Source organism: Mus musculus, chromosome 2, assembly GCF_000001635.26.
Source record: "Mus musculus strain C57BL/6J chromosome 2, GRCm38.p6 C57BL/6J".
In the NCBI taxonomy this organism is placed as follows: domain Eukaryota; kingdom Metazoa; phylum Chordata; class Mammalia; order Rodentia; family Muridae; genus Mus; species Mus musculus.
Genome location: NC_000068.7, coordinates 69,912,278 through 69,928,157, shown reverse-complemented (window position 1 = coordinate 69,928,157; position 15,880 = coordinate 69,912,278). Strand labels below are relative to the sequence as shown.

The 15,880-nt window shown below is 38.7% G+C and overlaps 1 protein-coding gene across 9 annotated transcripts in view; it reads right to left on the bottom strand.

The window, feature by feature from the left end:
• Positions 1 to 15,880, bottom strand: part of Ubr3 (ubiquitin protein ligase E3 component n-recognin 3) — a 127,079-nt gene that overhangs the window by 95,853 nt on the left and 15,346 nt on the right. For 8 of the 9 annotated variants that reach the window (XR_003953713.1, XR_003953714.1, XR_374518.2 and 5 more), the window contains exons 2-5: positions 13,605 to 13,744; positions 10,923 to 11,081; positions 5,770 to 5,913; positions 5,225 to 5,274 (exon numbers count right to left, since the gene is read on the bottom strand). Coding sequence is in view for 6 of the 9 variants with exons in the window: in NM_001303033.1 (NP_001289962.1) it covers positions 5,225 to 5,274; positions 5,770 to 5,913; positions 10,923 to 11,081; positions 13,605 to 13,744 (493 nt within the window). In the remaining 3 variants the exon portion in view is untranslated. The remainder of the gene's footprint in view (positions 1 to 5,224; positions 5,275 to 5,769; positions 5,914 to 10,922; positions 11,082 to 13,604; positions 13,745 to 15,880) is intronic. The other variant, XM_011239758.3, reaches the window with a different exon arrangement.

The window sequence follows — 15,880 nt, the reverse complement described above, 5'->3', positions numbered from 1 at the left end:
TATAAGACTGATGATGGTTTTCTATTGAACTAGATTATCTGATAGTCACAAATTTAATTGGTGTATATTAAATTTTAAAATATTTCACAAAATTAAGATATGTTCTTGAATTTAGTTTTGGTTCCATATAACATAAATAACATTTTCTCTTATTTCAGATGAGCTACACAAGAAAAGACTAAGTGATATTGCAAAAAATGTCATATGCACAAAAAATGTCAACAGCACTGCTTAGTACAGTGTTCTGTTACTCTGAAGACAACAGAGACAAGACTGACATTCTGACAGGGCCAAGGCTAAATGGACTGCAATACATACACTCATCACCTAAAACAGACTCCAAAACACAAGTAAATCTTGCTGCCACTGCAGTTTCAGATCCATTTCTTTTTTGAAAAGCGTAATGTGTATGTTTGTAGGTATACCGCGCGTGTGTGGGTACCCGCGGAGGCCAGAAGGGAGCATCACTGAGACTCAAATCCACTGGCACTAGAGTCCAGGTGGGTGCTGGGAACCACATTCAGATCCTCTGGAAATGCAGAACTCTTAACCACTGAGCATCTCTCTAGCCTGTTTCTTCATCTTAAAACAAAGCTCAATTAGTTCTCTCTTCCAATTTAAAATTCTACTTTTATTGGGGTTTTTCTGGCATAAGGTATATTTCTGCATATGTTGAGGATCAACCCCAGGGCACTGTGCATGCTGCCACCACTTAGCTACACACCCAGACTTTAAAATCGTTTTTAATTGCTATATCTACCCCTCTGTAGCGTGAATTAAAATGTAACTGTCCTCATCCTATCTTCCTTTACTTCTACTATGTGAATTACAAGACTGAAATCATGAAAGGGCTAGCTTGATAATCTGTGGGATTACAGAATAACAGGGTAGAAATTTCAATCCTCAGGCCTCATTAAATGTCAATATGAACACTAATGCAAATTTACCATGGTACTTAAATAAAGACTAAAGCAGGAGGTGGGGGCGGTGAGGTTCTAAAGCATTAATTAAGTTTTCTTCGTCATTCAAGCACCTCTACTCATCCACTCATCAACTTCCTCCTTGAATCGCAGTTCTGTTCCTTGGTTATTCATTTTTTTTTTTTTTTAAATTTTTTTTTTTTTTTTTTTTAAAGATTTATTTATTTATATGTAAGTACACTGTAGCTGTCTTCAGACACTCCAGAAGAGGGAGTCAGATCTCGTTAGGATGGTTGTGAGCCACCATGTGGTTGCTGGGATTTGAACTCCGGACCTTCGGAAGAGCAGTCGGGTGCTCTTACTTACTGAGCCATCTCACCAGCCCTGGTTATTCATTTTTAATCATTTTAGAAATGTGCAAAAAAAAATGTTTTGAAAGAACTACAATATAAATTTTAAGTAACAGCCAGGCGTGGTAACACACGCCTTTAATCCCAGCACTCGGGCAGCAGAGGCAGGCGGATTTCTGAGTTCGAGGCCAGCCTGTTCGACAGAGTGAGTTCCAGGACAGCCAGGGCTACACAGAGAAACACTGTCTCGAAAAACAAAAACAATGATTCTTCAAATATTAATTTCCCTGAAATAATCACTAAAATGTAAATATAGCCTATTAAAATGTAGACATATATCCTGTATCTAAGCAATTCCATATCCTAAAGAACTATTTATACACCTGCAAAGCAAGAAAAAGAAATGGAAACAACGACTTAGAATCTGACTAGAAATCAAGAACATGATTGGGCAATATGCTGTTCTCCCATTACTTTAGACTATTGTATGGCCAATGAAAAACAACAAAGATAGGTTTACATAGTTTACTACTGAATCAACAAAAGGTTATCACGTAGTAAAGCGCTTTATAAAGCACCTTCTCACTGACAATGATGTTATTTAACTATATAGAAATGGATCTGCCAATGCTTGAAAACTATTAAATGGCAATATGAGAGGAGGGACTAGTCACAGTAACTTTCATTTTATCTCAATTGCCCAGTAAATCAATCAAAACACGTTTGTATATTACTTAAGCAATGAAAAGTTGAAGGGTTAAAATTCATTTTCTTGAAATTGTGGTCTAGTAGCTATTTCTCAGGAAGATCAGCTAAAATGTCTGCAGTATGACCCACAATAACTCAAAAACTTACGTATTTTAATCCCTTTATACATAAGGCTACAGAATTGAAAACATTTATGAGACTCAAATTTGTGGGGTAGTGATGTAGCCTAAGAGGTAACTGCTCGCCTGACAGCATACATGAAGCCATCAGCTGAATCTCAAGCAAGCAAAGTGTGGTAGTGTATGCCTACAATCCCAGAACATGGAAGGTAGAGGAAGGAAGAATAAAACTTTTCAAGGTTATTCTTGGCTATATAATAAGTTCAAAACCAACCTACATTATATGAAACCCTGTCTCAAAAAAAAAAAAAAGAAAGAAAAGAGAAGAGAAGAGAAGAGAAGAAGTTAAATTTGTGGCAAGTATAGCAAGTATATGAATGTGATTTTATACATATTATTCCAATTAATTTTAATATTACAATTATCACTATTTTCTTCATAAGAAAACTAATGTTGAAAAATAAAAGTAATCTGGCATATAAGGCCATATGAGCCAAGATTTAAACCTAGATCTAACCCACTCTGAAGTCCAAGTTTTTTAAGATGACTATTATGCCACCCTAAGGAACATGAAAAATTAACTAGAGGGTAAAAGGAAACAGACAGATACGTTACTTATACACATACACATACACACACACACACACACACACACACACACACACACACACACACACACACACACACACACAAAGGCTGAGAGATCATTGTGGAAGAGAGGGTGGAAAGACTGTAAGAGCCAGGGGTAGTGGATATCTACAATGAAACAGTATTTGCCAGACATGACTCCTGGTGGCTATAGCTGCATGAACAAGACCTACCTAAGATGGAGACAGCTAAAACCCAGGCCGGACAGGGGAGGGGCTCTAGGTGTTCTACCCTAACTGAGTTGCTACTGGCAACCGATGGCTGCTAGAGGAGGGAGAGTCATTTATCTTTAGGGATGTAGCCCTGGGGGACTACAATGTGTTCAGTAGATAACTTACACCAAAGCACATACGGCAGCACTAAGTGGACCCAGTAGGTAGAGAGAAAGAGGGGAGCTGTGGGAGAAGAGAGAAAGAGAGCACACATAAAGTTGGGAGGAAATGGTGGTAAGATAGGGAAAGAATTGCAGAGGAGGAAGGAGATGGATTTGCTCAAAACACATTAAGAATGTAGGAAATTCTCTAACAGTTAAAAACTAAACTAGTTCTAAAGCAAGTGAAAAAAATTACACATTTAAGTTGATGAAACACTAACTCTAAGAGGAGCTAATATAAGAGGCCTTAAAAGACACAGTCAAAAAATAATGAACAAAGCAATGAATGGAAATTCAAAGCCTCAGATATTACTGCAGAAGAATGTTATTCTATCCAACCACAAGACACTATGTTGCTGCAACTAGAATTCTAAGAATTTAAACCAAAATAAAATAAGTTACTTCCTTCCTCATCAGAGGGAAAAGCACCTCTTTCCACAGCTGGCTTTCCAACATGTCCAATTCAATTAACAATCTAACAATCAAATTCAGTTCAGGAGAATAAAATACAATTGTCAGAAGCACGGAGAGAGGAGACAAGAGGGTAGGAGGGAAGAGGGCAAGTGTGGGTAGAAAGCATGTCATGAAACCCATGCGCACTGGGTACCGCAGGTGGAACATGGAGCCTTCCAAACGCTGAGCAAGCAGATTGTTCCTAAGCAGCACCTCCAGCTACTTGTCCTGTTACTACGACAAAGGTTTCAGATAACCCAGACTACCCTCATATTCCCTAACAATTCATATATCCCAGGCTGGTCTCAAACATAAGCTGTAGCTGAGAATAACTACACTGATCCTCCTGCCTCCACCATCCAAGTTCTGAGAGAACAGGCAGGAACCAGCACACCAGGATTTTTTTCTCTGCCTTCCATGTGAAGGATTACAGCAATGCTCCACCTTCTCCAGTTATTTAACTAAATGTTTTAAAATTTCCATTCGAGCCGGGCAGTGGTGGCACACGAATTTAATGCCAGCACTTGGGAGGCAGAGGCTGGTGGATTTCTGAGTTCCAGGCCAGCCTGGTCTACAGAGTGAGTTCCAGGACAGCCAGGGCTACATAGAGAAACCCTGTCTCAAAAAAAAAAAAAATCATTCTAGATATGAAAAGAAGTTAAAAAAAAAAAAAAATCTACTGTAGTCCTTTTCTTGTCACTAAGAAACTGACTTAGAATCCCAGAAGCTACTCTTGAGCTTCAGTATGTAACCTAACTACATAAGGAATTTATACTAGATATCAACCATAAACTTCTTTTCATAACCCCTACAATGACTGTATGTTAATTTTGAGCTGCGAGCATGAGATATGTGTGTGCCACTAGCTATGTGCCTATACTTGCAGAGGTCAGAATCAACACTGGGTACCTTCCTCTATCGTTCTCTTCTGCATTTCTGTTTTTGTTTTTTTGGAAAGAGAGAGTGGAGGCTGTCACTGAATCTGGAGCCCTCTATTTTGCTTAGGCTGGTTGGCCAGTGAGTGCATTAGATCCCCTAAATCTGCCTATCTCCAACTCCTAGCATTGGGTTTACAGACATAAGCTCACATCTGGCTTTTATGTGGTTGCTTAAATCCAAACTCAGGTCTTCATGCATGCACAGCAAAACTTCACCTACTGGGTCATCTCCAAACCCCAAAACCATAAATCTTTATAGCTCTAAACACTTAAAATTCTCTTTTTAAAAAATGTTGCAGGATATTTGATCACATCATGAACCTCCAAGATTATGAACTGAAAAAATCTTGTTGCAGCCCTAACACACACCTTTAACCCAAGAGCTTACTGTAAGCAAGAGCTAAAATAAAGTCAGGATAGGCCAAGAGGAGGGGCACACAATCACTTGCCAAGGACTGAGCTTAAGAAAACTCAGGCAGGAGAGGAGAAAGAAGGGTCTCTGAGTAGAAGGGTATTTAAGACAACATAGAGAAGAGAGGAGCTTTTTCCTTCTGGAATCTCAGTGGAACAGAAAGGGCAGCTGGGTGCTTTCCCTGTCTGTCTGAGGTAGCAGGCTTTCACCATAGCATCTGCCTCCTGAGTCTTCATAGTAAAAATTGAATGTTCAAAATTTTGTTTTAAAAGCAACACAAAAGTTTTAAAATTTAAATCTCACCTCATCTGAAGAGTCTATCTGCCCCAGTGTTCCAGTAGCACCTGCAAAACCTAGAGGAGAAAAAAGGTCGCCCGTCATAACCGCCACGTACTGGTCTGCTTTATCGTTATTGAGACACACAAATATCAGAATAATAAGTAAAAACAACGCAGTCTAAAAGCAACCCCAGCAAAGTTCAACTTTACCTATAAGAACATGTTATCTGATGGGCTGATACTTCAACAGAAAAATCCCAGGAAAAACCCAAGTTAGTTACAAGTTGTTTCAGAAGGACCTTGCTTTTTAGGTATAAACCCTGATTACTAAACCTCTGAGCTGGTGAAGTCTGAGCAGCAACTGGTACTCCTCACCAGTCAGAACGCAAGTCTAAACTGAACAACCTGTACCTAAGGAAAATTCATTTTCTTCATTTACTTGTCTAACTACCACCCCCCTTTTCATGACATTACTGAAGCTCAAATGTTCAATCATGAAGAAAAGATTGAGGGGCTGTCTGTTTCAATAAAATGAAGTCATTACAGTTCAAATTAAATATTTAGACAAACCTTGAGCTGCCAGAGTGCTAGTACCAGCAGCTGGTTCCTGGACCCCATACACCAGCTTATCCTCGGGATATGTCAGTCCGGAGCTCTTCAAAGCTATAAGGTACTTCTCGTGACTTTTCTTTGCACAAGCATTTTCTCCAAGACCTAATATTGAGACAAAGAATCAGAAGAAAATACTCTACTCAAAGTCTAAATACAATCATCCTGTGAATACACACAAGGAATACTCTAATGGAAGAGGAAACTACTGCACTAAACATAAACTCACTACTGATAATATCTGTGATTATACTCGGCACTGACAATCCCAGGATGATCAGCAATTTATAATAGGAATGCAACTCGCTAAGCATCTAAAATAGATGAGGAGGGTATAGACAAGGCATGCTAAGGCTTGATTCCAACCTTCCAGAAACCTGAAGGTCAGTGGTAGAGAAAGGCACGAGAAAGCATAGTCAACACAGTTACTAAGCAGACTTCCCCATGGGATGCGACCAGGACTTATGCAGAACAGAGTACTCAGAAAGGCTTTCCAGAGAAGATAAAGCCTTCAAATGGTACAAATGAAATTACATTTAGGGGCTGGTGAGATGGCTCAGTGGGTAAGGGCACCCGACTGCTCTTCCGAAGGTCTGAAGTTCAAATCCCAGCAACCACATGGTGGCTCACAACCACCCGTAATGAGATCTGGTGCCCTCTTCTGGTGTATCTGAAGACAACTACAGTGTACTTACATATAATAAATAAATAAATCTTTAAAAAAAAAAAAAAAAAAAAAAAAAAAAAGAAATTACATTTAATTCCGGTTCTTTCCAACCATCTTATCACATTTAAGAAATGAAATGTATAATTTATAGCTGGCATGGTTGCACATGCCTTTAATCCCAGCACTTGCAATGCAGAAGCACGTGGCTCTCTGTGAGTGTGGGGCCAGCCTGGTCTACAGAGAATTTCCAAATAGCATGAACTACATAGAGACTCTGCCTCAAAAAAAAAAAGTCTAATTTACACTGAAGTATCACTTAAGACAGTTTATCTCCACAAGTATGGGAACACTTGGGCTCCACAACTTAGAACTTTCACTTAAGCATTTCAGCTTACTGATTATTGCTATTTTTTGTTTGTTTTTTATTATGGAGAATGGAAAAATAGTGAAAGAATAGAGAGCAATTTAGAGTTCTTTACACTAAAACTTACTCATTCTCTCTTATCCCCTATATAAAAGTCAGATGAGCATGGCATTTGCAATTCTTCGGTAGTTTGTGTCTTTGACCATGTGATCACATAGGAGTTCCAAGTGGGCTGATACTATCAACACCAGTGATATAAACCATGCAACAGACTAAAGTGACACCACCCATAAGATGGACACTCCTGGGGTTTGCTGTAGTTGCTGCTATTTGCCTCAGCTCTCAAAATGTCCTTCTCTTTAAGGAAACATATTAAATAAATGGGACAAGTCCCACTTTCATGTAAGGTCCAATACTGAAAATAACTACAACTAGTTTAAGAATAAAATGGCATGAAGAGAAAGCTAGGCAACTAAGAGCACTTACTGCTCTTACCGAGGTGTGAGGTTTGGTTCCCAGCACCCAGTTGGCAACTCTATTTCAGGGAATCTGACCTGCTCTCTGAAGGCACCAGGCTCATGTCTGGTCCTACTTACATACATGCAGGCAAACATAAAATAAAAATAATTAAATATTTGTAAAAATAAATAAAAGCATGCAGATTCCTACAGAAATGAGTAAGTGCTAGGGCTCTAACTCAATGGTTTGCCTAACATATGCCAGGCTCTGGGTTCAAGTTTAATCTTTAGTATCAAAAAAAGTTTCCTAAATAATAAAAGCCCTATCACAGATGCCATTCATTGAACTATATGTAGTTTATCAATTCCTCACAATAACCCTGAAAATAAATGCATTTTTGCCATTTGTTAAGTAAGAAAACAGGCTTAGGAAGGTGGCTTGGCTCTCTAGTGATGGCTAGTGAGCACTGAAGCTAGACTGGAAATCTCAAACTGTCTACTAGGAATTGAACCTCGTGCCTTCGAAGCAGCCAACTCTCCACTATCTATATCCATCACTGTTTTGCTTTCTATTTTGAGACAAGGTCTCAGAGTTGTCCAAACTGAGAGAGGGCCCTGACCTTATTCTGTACCCCACATAGATCTTAAACTTGTAACTCCCCTTACTTCAGCCTTCCGAGCAGCTGGGACTGTAGACATGTCCACAAAACCTGGCTCAAATGTCAAACTTGGGAAACAAAATCTAATTCAATGTCCATCAATAAAAAGTTAAGGGTTGCTGTTCATGTTGTTTACTTTCAAGACGAATTTTTTTAATTGTAGAAATAAAGTAAAAACAATTGTAACAACTCCCTCATAAGATTGCCACAATGCTAAACAATCTGCCTGCCAGGCAGTGGTGGTCCAAGCCACCTTTAATCCCAGCACTCGGGAAGCAGAAGCAGAAGCAGGAGGATCTCTGAGTTCAAGGCCAGCCCAGCCTACAGAAAGAGTTCCAGGACAGCCAAAGCTACACAGGAAAACCCTATCTCAATGCCACCCTCAATCCCTGAAGAAACTGAGTTAAATTCTTCAAATACTTCAGATCTTAAATAACACACATGCTAGACTAACCGATGCTAACAGGTCTCCGAGGCTCAGTATGCTTTATTTGTTCGGCACTTCCTACCCTGTTGACCAGGTGGGTGGATCTGTTGCTCTGTCTTCAACACAGGCTCTTCTAGCTTATCCAATTATTGAATGAACTTCTCAGCCCACGACTGTAGCTTACAGTACTGTCAGCTATAGAGATTCACTTTGGCTCTTCGTTTACATTTCTTTGTTAAGATCCCCTCTTTACTGACTGACACCCTATTTTCCATTAATTCTTTTTTTAGCATAAAAAAAAATGACCCACATTATTTCATGACATAAGTACACATTTGATACAACACCAAAGTGAAGACAAGTTTTAAAAATTACTGCCTTCATACAACTAAAAAAAAAATTTTTTTTTGGTTATTTTATTTTCATTTCAAATGTTATCCCCCTTCCCAGTTTCTCCTCCACAAACCCCCTATCCTCTCCCTTCCATTAATTCTTCTTTGTTGTTTTTTTGTTCTGTTTTGTTTTGTTTTGTTTTGTTTGTTGTTGTTATTGTTGTTTTGAGACAGGGTTTATCTGTGTGGTCCTGGCTGTCCTGGAACTCACTCTGTAGACCAAGCTGGCCTCGAACTCAGAAATCCTCCTGCCTCTGCCTCCCGCCACCACTGGCCAGCCCATTAATTCTTTAGACACATTTTCCTTTAATTTTTTTTTTTTTGGACAAATGTCTAATAATTGTTTTAATGTCTTTATTTGATAAATGCAACATCTACCCCATCATCTTGGTCAATTTTCAGGGGCTTTTTCATCTCTTGACTCTAGCATACAGCTGTGTGTTTCCTGGCATGCCCACTAGTTTTTACTATGTACTACATATCCTATTAATACAATATAAAAGATTTTCAATTGCCAGAGTACTAAATTTTGTTGTAGAAGACAGTTCAACCACAAGCTGAATGAGTACTTTGGGCTGGTAAAGAAGAAAAACACAAAACAAAACAAAGCAAAACATAAAGGCTTCATTTTACACTTTGTACAGGCAGATTATGGAAATTTCAATATGTTGAAAGGAGCTCTACCTTGAGAGGAACCACCTCCTACACTGCCTTCTATTCTTCTATGCAGGTACTGCTGGGTGATGAGGCTCTTTCTGTATTGTATATGCATGTGTGCATGTGTGTACCTGTGTGTGTGTGTGTGTGTGTGTGTGTGTGTGTGTGTGTGTGTGTGTGTTTGTGTGTGTGTGTATGTTGTGTGTATAGGAATGCAAGTACTTTTGTCATGTCATACATGGTGGGGAGGGGAATCAGAGGACAGCTTTTGGTTCTCTCCTTTTGCAGGGGATTTGGGGCTAAAACTCAGGTTGCCAGGCTTGTGCAGCAAGCCCTTTGACTTGCTGAGTTTTCTTAAGACTAACCGAGAGTTGACCTTACTTACTCAAGGTCTAACCTTCTGGAATCTCGGAGTCAGATGCTTACAGAAATAGAAGGTCTCTTTCAGATGGCTAAACTAAAATCTAACTAACACTGCTTTCCTACAGGTAGTAGTGAGAGATGGCTCAGCAGCTAAGAGCACTTGTTTTAGCAGAAGACCCAGATTCAATTCCCAGCACCCACACATCAACTCACAGTTGATCTGTAACTCTAGTTTCAGGGAATCTGATGTCTTCTATGTCCTTTATGACCTCCACAGGTGCCATAAATACATGTGACACACATATATACATATATACATGCAGGCAAAACACACATATAAAATAAATCTAAAACGAAAAATTTTCAAAAATCTTAGGTAGTCTCATACTGGATATTCACTGATTCTCCCTCCACTCCTTTGTATTCTGCCCCAAATTTTCTGTTTCCTCCAGCTTCAGTAGACCAATATGATGATTTTTAACTCAGCAGGACCACCATGATCAGCCTCAGGTCCAATGTGTATAGTCAGGAAGTCTTCCAGAGCAATCATGAGACACATCTCACACTATTCCTTTTCCTAAGAGCCTGCACTGTGTACTACCTGCTCTGCTATAGTTTCAAACCGTTGCCTCATCTTGTATGTTGCCAATTGTATGTTATTTATGACAAACTCTAAAACATCTACCTGGAATCTAACCAATTCCATGCCTCTGAAGCTCACAACTCTCTTAGATTTTACTTTAAATAAATACTTCCTTCTCAGTGAAGTATTAGCATAACCCCACCCCCACCCCACCCTGCAACTCCAGTGGATCAGGTGTTCTGGCCTGTGAGGTGGCTCAGCAGGTAAAAGCACTTGCCAGTGAGCAGCACCCAGAGCTGAGCTCCCACAAGTGTCATCACACCCAGAACGGAGAGGCAGACACTGCGACAGACATCAGCTGATGACATCATCTTTAAGGTCCGGGAATTTGGCTGAAGTTCAGTTTTCTCACCTATAACAAGTTTTCTTAATAATTTCAAGCTTTAGAATTCTATGAAAAATACTAAGTTCCAAAAAGTGTTATTTTTTTATTCCACAGAGTATGAGCAGGTAAACTGCAAGTCTGTTCTAACATCTCACTCACCCGCAGTCAGGTCTTTGTAGTTCTGCTGGTTGGTTAACACCTGAGTAAGAACAGACCTCATGGCTCCTCCCATTTTAGTCAGGTCTTCTAAAAAGGAAATCTGAGGCTCCAAAAGCTGAAGGACTTTGTTCAGATCTTTTTCTGATGGTGCATCAGCTGCTAGAGAAAGAAAATATACTTATACATACATGTATATTTTATATATATACACACATAAACACATAAATATATAACTAAGGTTAACTCAAAATATTTTGTTCAGAACAATAACATTTTATTCTTTCAAAATTTCAGTAGTTTTGACGATAAACCCTGTCTCAAAAAAACAAAAAAAAAAAAAGAAAAAAGAAATGTAGAAATTTAAAAAAAAAAAAAAAAAAAACTCTTTGGCCAGCAAGTGAGAAAAATATTAAAGATGAAAGGAAAAGCCTTGTGGTTTTGCCCTTTAAAAATATGTCCTAGAGCCAGGCAGTGGTGGCGCATGCTTTTAATCCCTGTACTTGGGAGGCAGGGGCAGGCAGATTTCTGAGTTCGAGGCCAGCCTGGTCTTCAAAGTGAGTTCCAGGACAGCCAGGGCTACACAGAGAAACCCTGTCTGGAAAAAACAAACAAAAAAACAAAAAATGAACTCTTGAAATTCTTAGGCAAACGGATGGGTCTAGAGGATATCATCCTGAGTGAGGTAACCCAATCACAAAAGAACACACATGATATGCACTCACTGACATGTGGGTATTAGCCCAGAAGCTCAGAATACCCAAGATACAATTTGCAAAACACATGAAACTCAGAAAAAGGAAGACCAAAGTGTTGATACTTCGATCCTTCTTAGAAGGGGTAACAAAATACCCATGGGAAGAGTTACAGAGACAAAGTTCAGAGCAGAAACTGAAGGAATGACCATCCAGAGACTGCCCCACCTGGGAATCCATCCCATAAACCACCACCAAACCCAGAATCTATGGCAGATGCCAACAAGAACTTGTGGACAGGAGCCTGATATAGCTGTCTCCTGAAAAGCTCTGCCAGTACCTGACTAATACAGAAGTGGATGCTCACAGTCATCCATTAGACGGAGCACAGCATCCCCAATGAAGAAGCTAGAGAAAAGACCCAAGGAGATGACGGGGTTTGCAGCCCCTTAGGAGGAACAACAATATGAACTAAGCAGTAACCCCAGAGCTCCCTGGGACTAAACCACAAATCAAAGAAGACATAAGGAGGGACTTGTGGCTCTAACTGCATATGTAGCAGAGGATGGCCTAGTCGATCATCAATGGGAGAAGAGGCTCTTGGTCATGTGAAGGCTCGATGCCCCAGAATAGGGAAATGCCTGAGGCAGGAAGCAGGAGTGGCTGGGTTGGGGAGCAGGGGGAGTGGGGAGAGGATAGGGGACTTTCAGATAAGAAACTAGGAAAGGGGATAACATTTGAAATGTAAATAAAGAAAATATCTAATAAAAAAATGCAGATAGAAAATAAAAATGAATGCAACATTCTGGTTTCAAATTGAATATAAGATTTATAGATTAAATCATTTAAAACATGTAAAAATATAATAGGTGGTACCACAGGATAAAAATGTCACTATCATTAGAAAGACAGAAGAGATTAACAAATGTGTTTCATATACTACCATCCCTAATTCATAATGTCCCACAATGAACTAAATCAAAATCTTAAAAGAATAACTGTAAGTTGAGTGGTTTTCCTCTTTTTTAAGTACAAACTTAATACACGCTTAGCAGTGAAACAATAATATGGAAACCAACAGTTTAAGTCTATCATAAGTTGTTATATAAAATATCTGGGGGAGAAAAACAAGAGCAATTTATTATTTAAAAATCTGTTAGGGCTGGTGAGATGGCTCAGTGGGTAAGAACACCCGACTGCTCTTCCGAAGGTCCAGAGTTCAAATCCCAGCAACCACATGGTGGCTCACAACCATCCGTAATGAGATCTGACTCCCTCTTCTGGAGTGTCTGAAGACAGCTACAGTGTACTTACATATAAATAAATAAATCTTTAAAAAAAAAAATCTGTTAAATTCAAACATTTCTCAACTACTTAATTTTGCCAATCATAATATAGCTGCAAGTTACTCTTTATTTAGAGGCAAAAAGCAGCAAACTATGCTTCCTACAAGGGATCTACAAAGTCACCTGCATCGTTCATTTTTCTGAACTGCATGGGCATTACTTTACAAACGTTAAGCAAAGGAGCATCCTACCAGCAGAGTGTAGTGCAGAAAGGGCAAAAATTAGAAAAAGATGTAATGTATAAAAACAGCATCAGGAAGCCCATAATTTTATATGCTATCTTTAATATTTTATGCTAAAAACAAGAAGTATCTTGGGCTGGAAAGATGGTTCAGTGGTTGGAAGCATGCACTGCTCTTACAGAAGATCTGAGTTCAAGTCTCAGCACCTATATCTGAAGGCTCACAGCTGCCTGTCATTCAAGTTCCAGGGTATCTCATACCTCTGGCCTCCCTGGGCACCTACATACAGACACATACAAACACATACAGACACATACAAACACATACAGACCACATACTCGTATACACAGTCAAAATTATAAAATTTTAAGTGATGTCTTCACATTTTTTTCTTTATTATTAATGCTAAAAGTCTGTGATCTGATTATTTAAGAGTATTACAACGAACATATTAAAACATACCTGGTTCATTATAGCCTTCTCTTAAGTACTGAATAAGACAAAAAATGAATCTTGGAAGAACAAATTCAGACATCATCAGTAAGTCTTTGGGGACACAGGGAATATTTGAACTTGATTTAATCTGATGTCTTCTACAAAACCTGTAATAGGAAAATAAAAAAGAAAACTAAGAAAAGGGGAAGGAAAAACAACAATGTCTAATCAGGCAAGAGTGTATTGCTTCCATTTACAATACTAAAACGGAAAATACAAGCAAATACCAAAACCAATATAATCCTTCTTTATGATTTTAAAGCACGAAGTTAAAAAATATAACTTTAGTAGGCCTTTAAATTAAAAATGGTACTCAGAGAGACTTTTCCTAAGAAAAGGCCATACTAGCCATGTCCCAAACAGAACACTAAAAGAAAATCACCATAGGATTGACATGTTTGACTGCAATATATTACTTTCAAGTGTTATTTTATTATTTCTGTCCTTTATAAACCTGTAAGTACAACTTGATAGTAATCTAAAGCATTTATATTTTCCATTCCTACCTCAATAAACTAATCAATGATATAAATAATTGAAACTTATTTTATAAAGTTTATATATTTAAGTATATATATTCTTGCTAATCTTCACTACATATTACTTTTAAAAATAACTGGTACATCTGAACAACAAAGACATTGCAATATTCACAATCCAAAAGTCACATAAGTTACTTTGCTACCAAATAAAAAATTACTAATTAAATACATTAAAATGTCTAAAAATAAACTTAATAGGAAGAGTACAAAAGCCATCTTAGCTAAAAATCATTAAAAATCTGAATACAGCAAAAGTGCACTTTTAAGAGGAAAAATTATTTTATTTCTTAAAACACAAAAATTTTAATTCTTTAAATTTAATTTCACTGGAATCAATCAAAATTCATTCTATCAAGTGGAAGAGCTATGCATAAAATGATAGCAACTCTTAGAAGAAATGATTAATGAGAATAAGCTAATCCATAAACACAATATATGGTAATTTAATAACATCAACAGACTACAACGGAGTCCAGGATGCGGGTATGTAAAATCTATGGGTTTAGTATATAATAAACACAACTCAATATGGTTAAACAATTTATAAGATTTGTAGTATTGAGAGTGGGAGGCGGGGGTTTTTACAAGAGTACAGGTGCTCACAGAGGCCAAAGCAGGTCTCTGAATTTTGAGGGGAGCCTGGTTCACATAGCCAAGTTCCAGGCCAGCCTGGGAAACACAATGAGTCTCAAAACAAAAGGGGGGAGAGGGCTGGAGGAGAGAGAGAAGAAAGGAAACGGGAGGGGAGGGGAGGGGAGGGGAGGGGAGGGGAGGGGAGGGGAGGGGAGGGGAGGGGAGGGGAGGGAAAAAAAAAAGAAAAGAACATAAAAACTGATCAGGAAAATCCGTATTAGGAAGAAATTACCCCACACATTCACTTGTCAATGGTAAAACAGAAGGGGGAAAAAAAAACATGTTTACAATTGATACTAGCCAAAGGGCTACCTAAATCTTCCTGTGTGTTTTAGCTGTGTCCTAACCTTTGACTCAGTTCACTTGGCTTACTCCAGAGCTTAGTTACAAAGGCTCTTCTCTAACCTTTCTAATCTTCATCTATAACCCTTTAACCTCCTACAGAGTGTTTGTTAAAAGGTGTCATTTTTTATTTATGTGTATTCGTAGCCCACATTGGGGAGTTGGGGCTGAGGAGGCCTGGTTTCAGGGCCTCTGCAGTTGGAGTAACAGGAGGTTAGACCAGAGCCATAAGATGTATGCACTAGGAACCAACATAGGCCTTCTGGAGAAGCAGCAAGCACCCCGAACCCGAGCCCTCTCTCCATCCTCTCCTAAGTTCTTCAAACGTTCTAAAATTTTTACTTACTTTCAGGTTTTATAACTTCATTAGCTTGAGTTAATTTTAAATTAGAATTAAGGTGTAAGATATTTTGTGGTATTTTCTAAGGAGGACAGTGATCCATGAATACCCACACTGCAGGGGTTTGTTCTATTTCCTTTGGAAGGGGTCTTGTCATGGGGATTTCTAGGCAAGATCTCATGACCTAGAACAGCTTCAAAAGTTCCTAAAGTAGCTGAGGATGCCTTTGAACTCCTAATCTTTCTACCGCCACCTCCCATTGCTGGTATTACAGGTGCACACCACCATATATGCCCCCAGAAACTTATATACTGCACACAGGCATTTTACAAATTCTCTCCTTTGTATATAAAGTAGGTGATAGGCTGGAGAAATGGCTCAGCGGT